Below are 18,917 nucleotides of genomic sequence, written 5' to 3' on the forward strand. Positions count from 1 at the left end.
TACATAATATTGAAAGGATCTATCTAACAGAAAGATATAACCTTGATAAACATATATGCCCCCAATATAGGAGCACCAAAATAGATTACAAATATTCTGGAGGACTTCCAAGAAGAAATTGACAGCAATACAATTATAGCAGGGGACTTCAACACCCCACTGACAGCACTGGATAGATCCTCTAGACAAAAAATTAGCAAGAAAACAGAGACTCTAAATGAAGCACTTGACCAAATGGATTTAATAGATATCTACAGAGAATGACAACCCAAAAGTACAGAATTCACATTCTTCTCAAGTGCCCATGGGACATTCTCAAAGATAGACCACATGATAGGACACAAACTAAATCTCTACAAGTTCAAGAAGATTGAAATCATATCAAGCATCTTTTCAGATCACAATGGCATGAAACTAGAAATCAACTGCATCAAGAACATGCAAAGAAATTTGGACACATGGAGGCTAAATAGCATGTTATTGAACAGAGAATGGGTTACCGAGGAGATGAAGGAAGAAATTCAAAACTTCCTGGAAAACAATCAAAATTAACACACAACAACACAAAATCTATGGGATGCAGCAAAAGCAGTTCTGAGAGGGGAGTTCATAGCATTACAGGCTTACCTCAAGAACCAAGAAAATATTCTAATTGACTGTCTAACCTCACAACTTAAAGAATTAGTAAGCAAACACAAAGAAAATCCCAGAGCAAGTAGAAGGAAGGAAATAGTAAAAATCAGAGCAGAAATAAATGACATAGAGCCCAAAAAAAACAATTTAGAGGATAAATGAAGGATGGAGCTGGTTTTTCGAAAAGATAAACAAGATTTATGGACCCTTAGCTAGACTCACCAAGAAACAAAGAGAGAGGACCCAAATACACAAAATCAGAAATAAAAGGGGAGAAGTTATAACCGACACCACAGAAATACAAAAGATCATTAACAGCTACTATGAACAACTATATGGCAACAAATTGGACAATCTAAGCGAAATGGACAAATTTCTAGAAACACACAGTCCCCCAAAACTGGATCAGGAAGAGATAGAAAAGTTGAACAGACCAATAACAACTAAGGAAATTGAAGAGGTAATCAAGACTCTCCCAGCAAACAAAAGCCCCGGCCCAGATGGCTTCACTGGGGAATTTTACCAAACATTCAAAAAAGAACTAATACTCATTCTCCTCAAACTACTTCAAAAAATTCAAGAAGAAGGAACACTTCCAAACTCGTTCCATGAGGCCAGCATAATTCTAATTCCAAAACCAGAAAAAGACACTACAAAGACAGAAAACTATAGGCCAATATCCCTGATAAACATAGACACCAAAATCCTGAACAAAATACTAGCAAATCGGATCCAGCAATACATCAAAAAAATTATTCACCATGATCAAGTGGGATTCATTCCAGGGATGCAAGGTTGGTACAATATTCACAAATCAATAAATGTGATACACCACATTAATAAAATGAAGAATAAAAACCACATGATCCTATCAATAGACACTAAAAAAGCATTCGACAAAATCCAGCATTTATTTCTGATAGAAACGCTCAGCAGTGTGGAAATAGAGGGATCATATCTCGACATAATAAAGGCCATATATGAACGATCTACAGCTAATATCATACTCAATGGGCAGAAACTAAAAACATTTCCATTAAGAACAGGAATAGGACAGGGATGTCCACATTCACCACTCTTATTTAACATAGTACTAAAGTCTTAGCCACAGCAATCAGACATGAGGAAAAAATCAAAGGGATCCAAATTGGAAAGGATGAAGTGAAATTGTCATTATTTGCAGATGACATGATATTATACATAGAAAACCCTAAAGACTCCATGAAAAATCTACTAGACTTAATAAATGAATTTGGCAAAGTAGCAGGATACAAAATTAATGTCAAGAAATCGACGGCATTTGTATACACCAATGATGAACTCACAGAAAGAGAAATTGACAAAACAATCCCATTTATCTTCGCGGCAAAAAAATTAAGATACCTAGGAAAAATCTTAACCAAAGAAGTAAAGGACCTATTTACAGAAAACTACAGGACATTGAAAAAAGAAATAGAAGAAGATATAAAAAAGTTGAAGCAGCCCTGGCCGGTTTGGCTCAGCGGTTAGAGCGTCGGCCTGCGGTCCTGAGAGACCTAGGTTCGGTTCCCGCTAAGGGCACGTACCTCGGCTGCAGTTTGTCCCCGGCCCTGGTCGGTTGTGCGGGTGGCAGCCACTCGATGTGTTCCTTTCACATCGATGTTTCTCTCTCTCTCTCTGTTCCTCTCTCTCCCTCCCACTCTACCTGAACAAAAAAATGGAAAAATGTCCTCGGGTGAGGATAAAAAAAAAAAAAAAAAAAAAAAAAAAAAAGTTGAAGCATATACCTTGTTCATGGAATGGAAGAATTAACATCATTAAAATGTCCATACTACCCAAAGCAATGTATAGATTCAATTCAATCCCCATCAAAATATCAACGACATATTTCACAGAACTGGAACAAATGCTTCAAAAGTTCACATGTAACCAAAAAGGTCCCCGAATAGCCACAGCAATTTTGAAAAAGAAGGACAAAGTAGGTGGGATCACAATACCAGATTTCAGGTTATACTACAAAGTGACTGTAATCAAAACAACCTGGTACTGGTACAACAACAGGCATATAGACCAGTGGAACAGAACCCAGAACCCAGAAATGGACCCACGGCAATATGCTGAATTAATATTTGACAAAGGTGGCAAGAGCATACAGTGGAGTAAAGACAGCCTCTTTAATAAATGGTGTTGGGAAAATTGGACAGCTACATGCAAGAAAATGAAACGAGACCATCAACTTACACCATACACAAAAATAAACTCAAAATGGATAAAAGACTTAAATGTAACCCATGAATCCATAAAAATTCTAGAAGAGACTATAGGCAACAAAATTTTGGACATCATACGGAGCAGAATTTTCACTGATACATCACCAAAGGCAACAGTAACAAAGGAAAAAATGAATACATGGGACTACATCAAACTAAAAAGCTTCTGAAAAGAAACAATGATCAAAATGGAAAGGCAACCCACTGTATGGGAGAACATCATTGCCAATGATATATCAGATAAGGGGTTAATTTTTAATATATGTAGAGTGCTCATACAACTCAACAAAAGGAAGACAAAGAACCCAATCAAAAAATGGGCAAAGGAGCTGAATAGACACCTCTCCAAACAGGACATACAAATGGCCAAGAGACACATAAAGGAATGCTCAACATCACTAATCATCAGAGAGATGCAAATTAAAACAACAATGAGGTATCACCTCACACCTGTCAGAATGGCTGCCATCAACAAATCATCAAACAACAGGTGTTGGCGAAGGCGTGGAGAAAAGGGGACTCTAGTACACTGCTGGTGGGAATGCAGACTGGTGCAGCCACTATGGAAAACAATGTGGTGTTACCTCAAAAAATTAAAAATTGAACTTCCATTTGACCCAGTGATCCCGCTTCTAGGAATATACCCTAAGAAGCCTGAAACACCAATCAGGAAGAATATATGTACCCCCATGTTCATAGCAGCACTCTTTACAATAGCTAAGATCTGGAAACAGCCCAAGTGTCCATCAGTAGACGAATGGATAAAAAAGCAGTTGTACATATACACAATGGAGTACTATGCAGCTGTAAGAAAGAAAGATCTCTTACCATTTGAGACGACATGGAGGGACCTGGAAAGTATTATCCTAAGTGAAAGAAGCCAAGCAGAAAAAGACAAATACCATATGATCACACTTATTTATGGAATATAATGAACATAACAGTCTGAGGAATACTGCAGACCCAGAATCATGGAAGTAGGGTACAGACTGACATCCCTCAGAAGAGGGGTGGGGGGATGGGAGGGAAGAGATAAACCACAGAACTTATGTGCATCTACGCATAACCAATGGACATGGACAACAAAGCCGGGGATGGGACGGGCGGATGGGGAGGGGGGTGCCAATGGGGTAAAAAAGGAGAAACATCTGTAACAAAAAAAAAGAAAAAAATAAATAAATTTCTCTCTCTTCTGGGCTTTCAAAGGGCCTTATTTGTGTATTTTTATCTAACTCTTTTTACATTGCAATATAATTGATTTTATATATGTTTCCCTTTTCCACCAGACCATGTTTGTTGTTTTTTTATATATATAATGAGATTGAGATTTATTTATTTAGTATCCCATTTTCTAGTACTCAGCTGGTCATAAAATAATTTTCCATAACTATTCTTAAATTCCCAAAGAAAATGTTAAAGCATAATGGTTATTTTAAGTATTTTTTGACAACTGTGTTTTTAATCATATATTTACTCTTCCAAGCCTGTACACTGTCTTTAAGTACTGACACTTCCAATTGACTACACATACTTAAGTAGTATTGATTTTCCATCTTCACTATGTCTACTGAGGATTTCATCAGGATCAAACAATTAGGTGTGATGCTTGACTCATCCAAATGCATAGACCCTGGTCTGAGTAGCATGATGAGCAATTACACATTTATATTTTTAGTCTCTGCCAGGATACCATAGAATAATAAGAAGTAGGATGCAGTCCTGCATGTCAGGGAAACCATACAGTTCATGTCCTCAGGCGTGTCTAGAGAGATTAGGATGACATTTCCATTTTTCAGTCCCTGACTTTCGATTGTGACTATGAGAATTCTTTATGGAGAACAGCAAAGAAAGAACACACTTCCGTTTTTTCTGTCACCCACCTCTCCTTGGTAATTTCCAAATGCCCCGTCTAATCTCCTGGGTTCATTCGCCATAGACAGTGGGGTTGAGAGCTGCAGGAATTGCCTGGTGTAGGGTATTAAGTAAGACAGGGCTATCAGGGGAACCTTTTTAAACCAGCAGGATGGTGCTGAAGAGGATGAGAATAAAATGAAAGCCATAAGAGCTCAGAGCTTTGGCAGCCGCCCCTTTTGCCTTGAGTCTAAGAATAGCTCAAAGGATGAATGTAAAGGAGAGAAAGATGAAGATGCAGTCAGAGCCCGGAAAAGTCCAGGCCACAGTAACTGGTAGACTCTGTTGAGAGCAACTTTATCCCAGGAGAGCTTGGACACAAAAAGGTTGGCACAGATGCAGTTTTCAATGACATTTTTTCTACAGTAATGGAGCCAGGCAGAGAGGGTGGGGATTGATGCAGTGAGAAATGTATTCCGGATGAAGACAGTGGCCTTTGCTACAAATTGGTCAATGATTATGGATGGATAGTGGAGAGGCTTATAAATGGTCATATAGCAGTCATAGTCCATGGCTAGGAATGTGCAGGACTCCACTAGCAGAAAGTTGTTCATTATGAACATCTGGAGGAAGCAGGCAGAAAAGTTGATGGACCTGAGGTCAAACCAGAACATGAGGCCAGGACCTTGGGGATGATGGTGAGGCAGAGAGAGGAGGCTGAGCAGGTAATACATGGGCTCTTACAGAGAGGCCTCCAGCCAGATGATGATCAGGAGGGTGGTGTTGGCCACCATGGCCATAAGGAAGAGGAGGCTGAGGGGCAGAGACAGCCATGTTGCCACCTGGGGACCTGACAAAACAATTCAGAAGCAAATCAGAGGTTTCAACAGAGAGGGAGCTGTTGTTATCAGGCAGCGTTGTCAGTGACTTTAGTGAGGCAAATGTCTTTGAGCAGCTGAAGAAGAAAGAAGGAGTGAGTTCTACCATAGTCTCTGATGACTACTTGGCTTGTAAGATCCATGAGGACAAAGACACAACCCAGCTCATCTGCCCCACATCCCTTATGCCTAGCACACTTTTTAACACATAAAAGGTGGTTGAAAATATTTGTGTAATGTGTAAAATAATGTCTCCTTGTTGTTCTTTCATCTGTGTTTCATCTAATATTTTCTCCTGTGTGAATGTATCTTTTTAGTGTATTTGCTTGGTTAATATTTAATGAATCAGAAATCATTTAAGCCCTGGCTGGTTTGGCTCAGCGGTTGGAGCATGGGCCCATGGACCAGAGAGGCCCAGGTTCGGTTCCCACTAAGAGCATGTACCTCAGTTGCAGTTTGTCCCCAGCCCTGGTTGGGGTTGTGTGGGTGGCGACCACTTGATGTGTCTCTCACACATCGATGTCTCTCTCTCTCTCTCTCTCTCTCTCTCTCTCTCTCTCTCTCCCCCCTTCCTCCCTCCTCTCTCTCTCAAGATAAATGCAAAAAAAATACCCTCAGGTGAGGATTGAAAAACATCATTTAAGCATCAAGTGTTATTTTAATGAAACATGTAAACTCAAAAAGAACATTTAAGTTTAAATTTGTTTAATGTATTGGTATATATTTTAAAGGCTATGGCATCCACAATTAAGTCTTTATCATATCTATGATTAGTCGAAGTCTCTATCTATACCAATAGCTTTACCCATAGCTATACCTATAACCTATACGTATATTTGAATTTGAATACCTTGACTGCATCCATGAGCAAGCAAAAAAAAAAAAAAAAATTATCAGGCTACAGATTGAATGAAAATCAAACACTATGTTAATTTTCAACCCGAGGGCATTCATGGCATTATATGAACTTAAGTATCTGTTTTCTTTACTTAGTAGAGCTAAGGGAGAGAAGATAAAACCTAAGCTCAAGCAGGTGGAAAATATATTAGGTGATCTCCCATACAGATGGAACTTTGCAGCATCTAGAATGAAGATGGAGAAATAAACCCACTTTATCATTGCTATTCATCACCCCCTCCTAAATTCAAAGAAAACTTACTGCCTCTAAATTTGTTCTATAGGAGAGAAATTTTCCTCATGACTTTGCAGCCTGAGCTCACATCAACTGTTTGGCTCAAGGAGGACTTAAAGTTAACCTAAATTATAGTGGCCCCAGAAAATATAAAATGAAACACAGATGAAAGAAGTAAGCCCAATTCCTTTTTTGAGGAATCTTAGGCCTCGGAGAACATCAACACAGAGACTTGTGAAAATAGGGTTGCTTGCAGTAAAAAAAAAAAAAAAAACAAGTAAAAAATCATGAGTAAAAGCCCACAAAACAGTGGATAATAGAATCTGATTCAGAAGAATCTATTCAGAATGAAGGTGGAGAGAAACTCTTAAAATGGGAAATACTGAAGAAAATATAACAGAACCAGAGGATAGCATGCAAATGTCTAATTTACACGTAGTCAGAGTTCCAGCTTGAACAGGAGAGAGAATGGGGTGGAGACTTATGAACTATTCAGAAGAGATGAACTATATCAATAACTACATTCAAATGAATCTTGGTGAGATCAATAAAAATAAATGTACACCTAGATATATTTAAGTGTGTAAACCTCGATTTCATGGTCTAACTTCAAACACCAAAGTCAAAGAGAAGACCTTAAAGATCAATATGACTATTACAGTCAGAAGGATCAGCGTGTGCCAGGACATTGGCTAAATTCCAGGACAATCGTTGCACACTAGCCATAAAGTTCATGACCTCTTTCTTGAAGGGTGCCTTTCTCTCGTGGTACCATCGCGCTTCGGTTCCTAGGCACCTGTATTTCTACCATTCTGCCCTCTTCTCCCCAGTCATTCAGTTTCTTTGCCCAGTTTAATAAGATGTCTCTGCCCATTTTATTGTTCTGAGTAGTCTGCAGACAGCCTTCCTAGAGCAAACATTGTTATCTCTAAGGGGCTATGTACAAGCAAATCTTCTCAGTGACCCAACGGGTAAGACTGTTGCTTTTGGTGTCTACAGGGGCCGCATCTGTGCAGAGACTTTTCTCAATAACCTTTTTTAGTTCTAAATTAAGAGTACAGAGAAGGTGAATAGGAATTTGTGTTAATCTTGAAAAAAATTATTGTGGCTGATGTCAAACCTGTTCAATAGGACCTAGAGGCGAGAGGAGGGTAAGGAGTGGTAATAATGAGCAGAGAGAGTTATTGAGTGGGACACAGTGCACTAAGCCTGCTTCTGCTGACTCTCAGCCTGCCGGGGGGGGGGGGGTCCTCCCAACATGATGAACTACAAGCAGGCACAGCTTGGAGTGAGGGGGAGCATCACAAGGGAGCAAATGCTTCCAATCTCTGGGTGCAGCCTGATTTATTTGCAAAGCAGTTCCCTTGGTTACAGTGCTTAAGGTAATCATGTCCTTAAGATAGTGTCTCTGCTGACCCAGCTTTCTTACTGTTCTGGCCACACATTCACTCCCTTGGTGGGTGGCTTTTTTATAAAGGACAAACACATGCTATGTGAACCTACAGTAAAAATTTTCCCATTAAGCAGACCTTACCCCTGGATTTTAAGAGAATGACAAGAACCAGCTGCTAGAATTAATAGATAACCACTGCATTGTACAGATAATCATTGCTTTGTGTACATCAAAACTGCTTGCTCCCTCAGGCATAACAGCTAACTGCAAATTCCTTAACAGGGTCTAAGACAACTATATAAGCAACCCACCCCGAGCTCGGGGCTGCTCTCTTCTCTGCGTAGGATGGGACAGTCGCAGCTAATAAAGCTCTCTTAAGTTGAACCCAGTTCGGAGTCTGAGTCTTGTCTGTCTCATTGGTCTACAACATTTCAACTGGGTCTTTCTCACACATTTGTCCTTGGCTGGACTGGCGGCAAGAATGCACATCTCAAGATTACATTTTGTTCATCCACAAACCCCCAACCCTGCATGCCTCCCCTGGGGACCTCTACTGGTCAAGAGGAAGCTGTGCACAGCAGAATGAATCTAGGCCTGACAGGTGAAGGACAGACAGTGAGTGGAAAGAGTGAGGAGAGCAGAGCATGCATGCCCAGAAAATAGATGGGGGCAAGAAAATTTTAAGAAGGAGAGAAAACTAAAATCAAAATAGAAGAGACTGGATGTAAATAGAAAGGACAAGGATGCAGGGGACGTAATGGAAACAACAGAAACGGGGGCAGGTGCTTTTAGGGAATAAGAAAGGCAGACTAGTGAAGATTTCTAAGCAGTGATAATCAAGGGAGTGTAATTGGGAATCTTCTTTGCCGTCCAAATCTTCATTCTCCCTCATATTCCCGTAAGCTTTCAACAACGGCTCTTCAAAAGATCTCCCATATAATACTCTGCTGCGGATCCTTGAACCTCCATCTGAACCTGACCTCTCCCCAGAGCACACAGAAGCCTGGGCTCAGCTCTGGCATCGTCATCTCCACCTGGCCCTACGCCATTTCTCTTCCACACTTTTCCTTCCAGCTCCTATCTTCAACTTCAGCCCTACAGCTTTTCCAGTTGAAAGCCCAGCTGTAGTCCCACCTCAACCCCTGCTCTAGCCAGATGCCCTGTATCATAGTGGTGGCTTGGTGCTTTTCTGTCCTGGTGGAGCCAGACTTACTGGGTAGAGACCGTGATCTCTGCCAGGAAGGGTTGTTTCTGGCTCAGTTCGTCTGAACCTGTTCCAGTCTGGTTTTCGGAAAGTAGAGTTTATGCTTGAGCTTCCCCTGGGAAAGACTGCCTTGCTGGCCCTGGAGGGGCCAGAGACTCAAGAGCCAGCATGATCTTATCCCTGAAGGAGAAAGCCTTCCTCTCAGCCCTTCACATTCTGTGATCCCTACACAGCCCCTGCAGTCTCAAAGTTGACCACCCTGTACCAGTTGAAGGAGTGGAATGTGATACTTAGAAAAGAAAAGTATTAATTATTGCTTATTAATTATACAAAAGCCCTAGGGCAAGAGGGTTTAGGTAAAACATTAGTGCATACCAAGTTCCGATTTTCCAGAAAGATCTTGATAAATATTGTACATAAAACCAATGTATATGCACTTCTATACTTTGTAGTAACTATAAAACACTCAGATCTGCTCCCTACATTTTTAATGTTTATGACCAATGGTTCTACATGAGTGAAATGTTTTCAAAAAGCCCTATTCTTGTGACACTTTTAATATAAAAATCCAAGATGAGGGCTTATGTCCAACTGCTTGCTAGCTATATACATCTTTTGCTGTGTGAAGGTCCTAACAGTTTCAGTGTCTGTCCCAATTTTCAAACAATACATGGAGTTCTATTTTATTATGTTTGGTTATACATTCCTTTATTTAATCAAAAATATTGTAGCCCCAGTAACTGTTGTGCCTGATGTGGCATCTTTGCTAAAACAGTCAGGGTGTCTCGCATTTACTAGGTGGATATTGTTCTTGCTGATGTGTTCTTTCACTGAATCCCTATCAAGAAAACAGTTTTTAGTCAACAAGCGTAGGCAGCAGTGTGCATACAAGGACTTTTCATAGGCTACATTTACCTTTTTTCTCTTTGTCACAAAACAGACTGAAATGACCTGGATCATTTTGACACCTCCTATCACATTGATCCAGTACATCAATGGCATCATAGGAATCAGAGTGGTCAAGCAGAAAATGTCAAGTACCCTGGACTCTCGGATGAGACACATGCACATGACAGGGTGGAAAATAAATAACACAAAGATTCAGGAGCTTGCCACATTAAGGGCATGTCTACATTTCCAATAGTGAGGGGCATGCTGAGACATCACCTCCATGTTAAAGAACAAATTATTGTAACTTGCTCCTCCTACCACTAAGAAAGAAGCCTCTCTGGATTTCGGAGATAACATATAACACCCTTGAGAATTCTGATCTAATATATTATTTACTTTAGTGGTGATATTGAAGGCTGACAGTTTGATTGAGACCAAGAGCAAGGGAGAACTCTGTAGCAGGTTTAGGCTGAGGTTCAAGTAGCCTGCTTCTCAGACTACAGGATGTGGGAGATAGAGTGGTGCTCCTGGTATTAGTGGTAGATAAAGACACTGGGGGAATCTCTGGCCAGTCATAACATGAGTCCAAAATAAACCCATAGTGTCTTCAGCAAAGAATGCAGCAGAGAACCAGCCACCATTCAAACCACAGCTCTCATTGTCTGAAGCAAGAAGCAATAGAGTTCCAGGCATAGCAGCAACCCATTCCATCAAGAGAATAGTGTTTGGGGGGTTGCCTAGAGTTACATAATCAGTTTTCCCACACCTCATTTTGCCTAACTCATTTGCATGAATGCCTTTCCCTCTCCTCACACAATGGCCTCAGAGAGGCTCCCAGTGACCAAATAAAAGGAGAAGGGACAGCTCAGTCCTGGTACTGAATGAACCAGCTCACTATACACAAGCTAACAACGCAGTCTCCACATTATAGCCTTAATCATGGGAAAACCACAAAAATGGAGACGGAACTCAGAGCAGTACTTCTGGCCATTAGCATGGTAAGAAAAAAAAAAAAAATAGAATTAGCAAGACTTGAACATCATAGGCAAAGAAGACTGGGGAGAAAGCAGGTGAATCCCCCCCATCTCATTTGGCACATGCATACCTTAATGGTTCACATTAATGCTCCCCCCCTCACCCCCAACCAGAGTATGAGTCAGGGAAGAGGACACAACTAGAAGTAGAGACTTCTAAACACGCTGCCTGTGAGCAATAAAGGAGAGAGGGAAAGTTATAGTCTCTGCACCAACTGCAATGGTGAGAATGTATCTTCCTATCTCAAATGCTTCCTTAGAAACTGTGACAGGCCACATCTTGAAAAGCTAGTGACAGGACAGAGCTAACAAACATAGAGAATGAGAAGAGGTTACCAGTACAGGGTTGGGCTGTAGCAGACCGATCAGTGCCCTGTTCCTGTTCCTTCTGCACTTTGATTCCACACCAACACATTTCTACTGCCAACACGTGCGGGTATGCCTGGGGCGCCCTCTGGCGGTGGAAGCATGCTAGACTTGTGGTTGGGGCAGGGCTGAAGTGTCAGGGGATGAAAGCCCTGAGAAACAATTTTCAAAAAATGATGGGCAGACCTGGCCAGTGTGGCTCAACGGTTGGAGCGTCGGCCTGCAGACCAAGTAGCCTTGGGTTTGATTCCGGTCAAGGACACGTACCTCGGTTGCAATTTGACCCGGCCCTGGTTAGGGTCATGTGGGAGGCAGCCACTCAATGTGTCCCTTTCATGTCGATATTTCTCTCTCTCTCTCTTTTCCTCTCTCGCCCTCCCACTCTATTTGAACAAAAATAGAAAAATGTTCTCGGGTGGGGATTAAAAAAAAAATGATGGGAAGAAGTTATGGCCACATCTTTCCAATCATTGTGATCATCACTTGAATTTTTCTACTACCACAATTTTATCCTGATTTGTTTCAGTGGCCATCATTTTAATAATAATGCCAGAAGCAGGTTACATAAAATCCCTGCATATATCCTGGAAAGATATTTGAGATATTATCAGGGTCTCTTTTGATTCAAAATTTACTTCTATGTCTATTGAGGTATGTGGATCACCAGGGAATATTCCAGGAGCACTAGAGACCAGACTTAAGAGAATAATATCAAGGTAAGACATACTTACTAAGGGAATGAGGTTACCTTTCTAGTTATTTTCTCTTAAGAAGTTGTACAGAAAACCTTTAAAGTCCCCTCTACGGAAAATATTTTGTACATAAATAACGCATAACATAACTTATACATGACAAGTCTTCTGCCACTAACATTTCCATTAAACTTTTTAGCTTCCTCAGCGAACTCATCAATTCTTTTAGATTTCAGATTTCAAATGGCCTCATAGAAATTTAAAAATCCAGCTTATCCTGTTAAATCAAGACAACCTTTGGCAAGTTTAGTCTGTTGTGCAAAGTAGGGCTGAATCCTACATACGCCACACAGCTGTATAGTGGGGCTGTGGCTGCGGACGTGATGAGGACAGGAAGATAACCGATGACTTTTAGTAACGCTTTTTTCAAGTCAGTCCAGAAAGTCAGTAGGGCGAAAGCACAGGTAGGAGGCAATCGTGCGTGAGTGTGTGGAATACAAGCATTGCACTGGACCTTGGTTTTTCCTCTTAGCTGAATCCAAACACAAATACATACATACATAATATTTATATTTATCACAGTACCATACATATCATCATGACTGGAACAGCTAGGGATCAAACCTTTTTAGGGTTAAGAATCCTTAGGACTTGCTCCCGGATCTGCTTTGTCCTGACCCCATAGATAACAGGGTTGAGTGCAGGTGGAACAACCATATATAGATTGGCCAAAAATATATGAATATAGCCAGGGATGCCGTGACCAAAGCGGTGGGTCAGAAAAGAGAAAAATGCTGGGATGTAGAAGATGAGCATGACACAGACATGGGAGCCACAGGTGCTGAGCGCCTTGGATCGGGCGTTCCATGACGGTAAATGGAACACTGTGCAGAGTATCTTAGCATAGGAGAAACCAATGACTATAAGATCAAGGAACCCCACAGAAAAGGCAACCATCCCAAACAAATTGTTGGCTCTGATACTGGCACAGGAAAGACGGGCAATGCCCATGTGCTCACAGTAAGTGTGGGGAATGATCCGGGCTCCACAGAATGACAACAGCAAGATGAGAAACACAAAAGGGATGACAAAAATTAACGATCTCACTATCATGACTATACCTAGAATGACCACTACTTTGTTTGTGAGGATCGTGGTATACCTAAGGGGATAGCATATAGCAACATAGCGATCTACAGCCATTACTGCCAGTACCCCAGACTCCAGACCGGTGCACAGATGAATCATAAACATCTGTGCAAGACAGGCACCAAAAACAATTTCCCTTAAATTGAACCAGAAGATGCCCAGCATCCTGGGGATAGTGGCAGTGGACAGGCTTAGGTCCGTGCAGGCCAACATTGCCAAGAAGTAAAACATGGGCTGATGGAGGGTAGGCTCAGTCTGAATTATAAACAAGATTATAATGTTCCCCAGGAGGGCAATCAGATATACAGCACAAAAGGGAAAACCAATCCAGATATGAAGATCTTCCAGGCCTGGAATCCCCAAAAGGACAAAGGAGGAAGGATGGAATTGGGTGGTGTTGTGATGGGCCATCTTCATGGTGCTGGCCAATATTTTCATTCAATCCAAGGCTCCCATTCCTTTCAGGTCATGGAGATACAGGGCATCAATGTTCTGATCCTGGAGTGAAAAAAAATGATAAAAGGTTTAAAATTTTTTTAAATATAAAACTCACCAGATTCTTGACCTCTTGTTTTCTGTCCAAGATGCATCCCAAAATTGGTTCTCTACTGCAGTCTCAACAATGATGTAATTGTAATTACATTTTAGAGGGACTTCCATAATGATGCAATGGAGAATAGATTAAAGGAGCAGGCAAGAGTCTGAAGTAAGCTGAGAGATATTGCCAGCCTGATCTAAATAACTAGAAGTGGACATGGCAATGCAATGGTGTATCAAATAAATTGTCAAGGAACAATGGTAATAAAACACATATAAGAATATGGCTGATAATTCAACTGTTTTAATTGTGTATGTGTGTGAGAGAGATCACTGGTCTTTGGATTCAGGGTATCACAGTATCACAGACAGTTTTCATAAAAATTAGGGGTACTCTGTGCCACACTTCCCCTCTCTATTATCAAGGTTAGTTAAGAAGCATTTCATTGATCTCATTCCTTTCTTTCAAGGTTTCTATAACAAATGCCTCTAAGTCATCTTAGTCTTTCCATTATTTCTTTCTCTGCCCTGTTTTCTTTGCTGTTAGTTTCTACCAGGGCCCCATCATTTAATAGGGAGCCAACTTACCAGCTCTATTAGCAGCTCATTCATATTCCAGAAATTTCATCTGTTTGGATGCTACAACCTCTGGGCTTTGTGAAGTGATGATCTATAGTGAGTATTATGCCTTAAACTTATAGTGAGTATTTATAATGATAGTTCATATTTCCCGGATGCATTTGCCCCTTGGGACTCCCAAGGGCCTGAAGGATGGGGGAAAATGAGTTCCTGAGTTGTCTAACTAAAACTGATTCTTTCTCCAATGTTAGTTTAAGTCAGTAGTCCAATCATACTTCTGCATTGTATGTGGGCTTTGTACTGCCCAAGATGGTACTAGAAAAAGTCATTTTATGGAAACAACAACCAATAGTGGCCAGAATGGAGTAAGAAGAGAAAGTTCTCACTTTTATAATCATTCCATAATTTTTACAAGTCCTTGCAAGGGAGCCTGGGATATCAAAACCAGAAACTACTTACTCTTTTATTTTATAGAATATGAGACTCAGAAAGATCAAGATAGATGATTAGGTCATAGCCAGTTAATGCCAGAGAAGAAGCTGAAACCCATATCTATTGAATTCCCAACCCAATACTCTTTCTAATGAATGCTTTTGAGTACTCCTCTTTGTTTATAGGTTATTTATACAGATTTAACTTCAACATTTGTGATACAAACTATGATAATAATAATGAGACAGAGACTACTAGCTAGGCAGTTCCCTACAATGTCATGCTTAAATGCCTTTGATGAGTCCTGGCCTAATGCTAGTATTTAATGGTATTCAGAAAGGCAGTGGTGAGATTCCAGTTGAAGTCCAAAGGCTTGAGAACCAGAGTTCTGATGGTATAAGTCCCAGTCTTAGGGTAGGTAAAGACTGAGTCTCAGCTCATCAGATAGGTAGAAAGAGACAGAGAGAGAGAGAAAGAGAAAGAGAGAGAGAGAGAGAGAGAGAGAGAGAGAGAGAGAGAGAGAGAGAAGGAGGAGGAGGAGGAGGAGGAGGAGGAGGAGGAGGAGGAGGAGGAGGAGAAGGAGAAGGAGAAGGAGAAGGAGAAGGAGAAGGAGAAGGAGAAGGAGAAGGAGAAGAAGAAGAAGAAGAAGAAGAAGAAGAAGAAGAAGAAGAAGAAGAAGAAGAAGAAGAAGAAGAAGAAGGAAGGAAGGAAGGAAGGAAGGAAGGAAGGAAGGAAGGAAGGAAGGAAGGAAGGAAGGAAGGAAGGAAGGAAGGAAGGAAAAGAAAAAAGGAAGAGAGGGAAATTCTCTTTTCTTTCACCTTTTTTTTCTTTTGGGGTCCTCAATGGATTATGATGCCCAACCGCATTAGGTAGCGCAATCTGCTTTACTCAGGCTATTAATTCAAATACTTATCTCTTTCATAAACGCCCTCACATAAACACTCAGAAATAAAGTTTAACCAAATATTCTGTGGCCCAATCAAGTTGATAAATAAAATTAACCACCACAGTGGAAGGAATGCAGATACTAGGAAGGGCCTTCAAAATCTAATTTTGGTCCGGCCGGTGCAGCTCAGTGGTTGAGCAACAACCCGTGCACCAAGAGGTCGCCGGTCGATTCCCAGTCAGGACACATGCCAAGGTTGTGGGCCCGATCCCCTGTGGGGGAGGTGCAGGAGGCATCCAGTCGATGTTCTCTCTCATCGATGTTTCTATTCTAAAATATCAATAAAGGGAAAAAAAAATCTAATTTTGTAGAAAAATCTATTTTTTGATCTAGCACCATATATTAAAAAGGAAATGTCTTACAATTTCACATTTGCCATCAATCAGATGACAATATAAACTATGTGTCTGTTCTTGTGCTCCCCTTTCTGATCAATTGGTTTATTTGCCAATATCACACTATCTTAATTATACAGTTTTATAAAAATTCTTAATTGTGTAGTAGTATAAGTATTGTTTGTTTTTTAGGTTCTTTGCAATACCATCTGCATTTGAAAATTAGCTTGTCAATTTCCACATAAATATCTATTGAAATTTTTTTTTAATTGCATCAAATCCATATAGCAATTTGAAGATAATTAACACCATTACATTACTGAATCTTCCAGTCAACAAACATGGCATATCTCTTGATTTATTTAAGTCTTCCTTAATTTTTTCCATCAATGTTTTCTAGTTTCAATGCAGACAAGTTAGACATCTTTACTCCTGGGTATTTAATATTTTTGATGCAATGGTAAATGGTATGCACTTGCAGATTTCATATTTCATTTTTTTGTTTCTAGAGCATAATAAACATACAATTGATTTTTGCATATTGAGTTTCTAGGCAGCAACATTACTAAACTTACTTATAAACTTTAATATTTTATTTATTGTTGCTTTGAGATTTTTTATTCAGAGTGAAGTTGTTTTCAAATAATTACCTATTTACTTTTTTTCTTTCCAATTATATACATTTTATTTTCTTAGTATTTACTATTTCAACACTGCATATGATATAGACTATAGACTTTGAGAAGACAACCTTTAACAGATAAGGCAGTTCCCTTTAATTCCTAAATTTCTGAGATTATTTTTATTTCCAACAGATGGTAAATTTTGTTGCATGATTTTCCTGAATCTACTGAGAAATTTGTATTCCCACATCTAACACCAGCTAGAAAGTAAATATAAATATTAAATAAATAAACACTTGAAACACTTATGTCTCAGAAAGACTTAGAAGATCCAGGATACCTGGACTTTTTATAATAACGTTGTGTTAAACATCTTTTCAATTTTGCTCACTCTATTCTTTGCAAATGTGTTTAACCTCCAGAACCATCAATTTTAGTATCATTCATTAACAACTTCTACCATTTGAGAGCTTTTCTGATGCACTAACGATTTCCATTCCTGAGGCTTTGCTCAATGTCATTTAGCCCAGAAAGTGAGTAATCTAAATGGAAATGAGTGACAGAGTGAGGTTAGTGAGACTATAATTTCTAAGTAACACAGATGAAAATACATAAGAGAAAAACCCATCAGTAACCAAGTGCATGTTCCAGGGTTGTAACATGATGGGCATGCGTGGAAACAGCAGGTTGTGCTGACAGATGTTGCAAGAAGGCAACATTGCTTAGGGATATCAACAATCTCTAGAGTGTTTTACACAATGGATTTGTACAAAGTCACCAACCTGCAAGACTCAGAACAAGTAGCTCAGCTGCTCTGTGCCAAATGCCCTGTTAGGTGTTAGATATTGGTCATCTTGGTTGAGTTCCATGTCTGTGAAGCACTAGCATGTTTCACTCCACTTGGCTATCATGGCAAAATTTGGGGCAACTGAAAGCTGGGTCCCTGCACATATAGTAGTCACCATTGTGTTAGCTAAGTATTTTTATCAGGGGCAACTCTGATGTTCAATGAGCATTTATTTGTTCAAGAATAAGAGTCTCAATAATTTTATCTTAGAACATAGCTAAACAAGTAGAATCCACATCAGCATACCAGCATGAAGTGGTGTGCCTCTTTAGCCGGATTTAGTGTTCTCTCAATACCCAGGAATGGACCTATAATCTGTTGCTCTTATTTCTGTGTTTATATGATTAAACAACCCTTTCCCACTTGTAAGACATTCTTTTGTTATTTTTGTAGCTAGGTGTATTAAATAACACTCAAGTCCTGCTTCCCTGAAGATTGTTATATCCCTTTTCGGTGTCTTTGGATACTTCAGTTCTAATCACAGCATTCATTGAACGTTTGTTATTCAGATGGTAACATATTTCACCTTTTCAGATGTTGTACTTGGATAAAAGTAGCACCTATCAAAGAGATTTGCAAAAGTTAATTATGGTGTGTTTAACACTGAAAGTGGGAAAATCCAAGCAACTATCACTAACTTTAGATAGCAAATAAACACTGGGAAAAGGAAATGAACAAATTTGCCTTGGACAATCATTAATTATCATCTAAATGTTATAAATCTCAGTGTGATTAAATTTTACTTTAACATACCAAACAAAGTGTTTAAACCCATAAGAATCCGATCCCCTTTGAAGTCAACTGGTCTTAGGGGCATGTATGTCAATGAGAGCTGAACTCCTGCTTGTGATGTAGAAACCTTGGGAGAGATAAAGTAGTGAGAAGCATTCCCATCTACGGTGCCAGGAGAGCAGGAAAAGCACTGTAGGAAGCTTGACACTGTTGTTATCTTGTGTTCTGCGTATTTACGTGATGCTCTGAGACTGAGTTTGACTTCTCAGATTGTATATTGCTCAGGCAACTGAGCTGCTGAGGCATGATCTAAGAAACATGATCATCATTTAAGTCTTTATCTACAAGGCCAAAAAATATTGACCCTTACACTAAAGCTTTTAAAAAGCTGACATAAAACTGCTTACAGAGTAC

At 39.9% G+C, this 18,917-nt stretch overlaps 1 protein-coding gene and 1 pseudogene across 1 annotated transcript; both read right to left on the reverse strand.

Annotated features, from left to right (window-relative positions):
- Positions 1-4,892: 4,892 nt before the first annotated feature.
- LOC118628597 lies at positions 4,893-7,518 on the reverse strand (annotated as a pseudogene).
- A 5,423-nt stretch (positions 7,519-12,941) lies between these two features.
- On the reverse strand, positions 12,942-13,883 carry LOC118628417 (olfactory receptor 52E5-like). Its single transcript, XM_036259384.1, has one exon. The coding sequence runs from the start codon at positions 13,881-13,883 to the stop codon at positions 12,942-12,944; it is 942 nt and encodes a 313-aa protein (XP_036115277.1).
- Positions 13,884-18,917: the final 5,034 nt, after the last annotated feature.

Source organism: Molossus molossus, unplaced genomic scaffold, assembly GCF_014108415.1.
Source record: "Molossus molossus isolate mMolMol1 unplaced genomic scaffold, mMolMol1.p scaffold_m16_p_13, whole genome shotgun sequence".
Taxonomy (NCBI): Eukaryota; Metazoa; Chordata; class Mammalia; order Chiroptera; family Molossidae; genus Molossus; species Molossus molossus.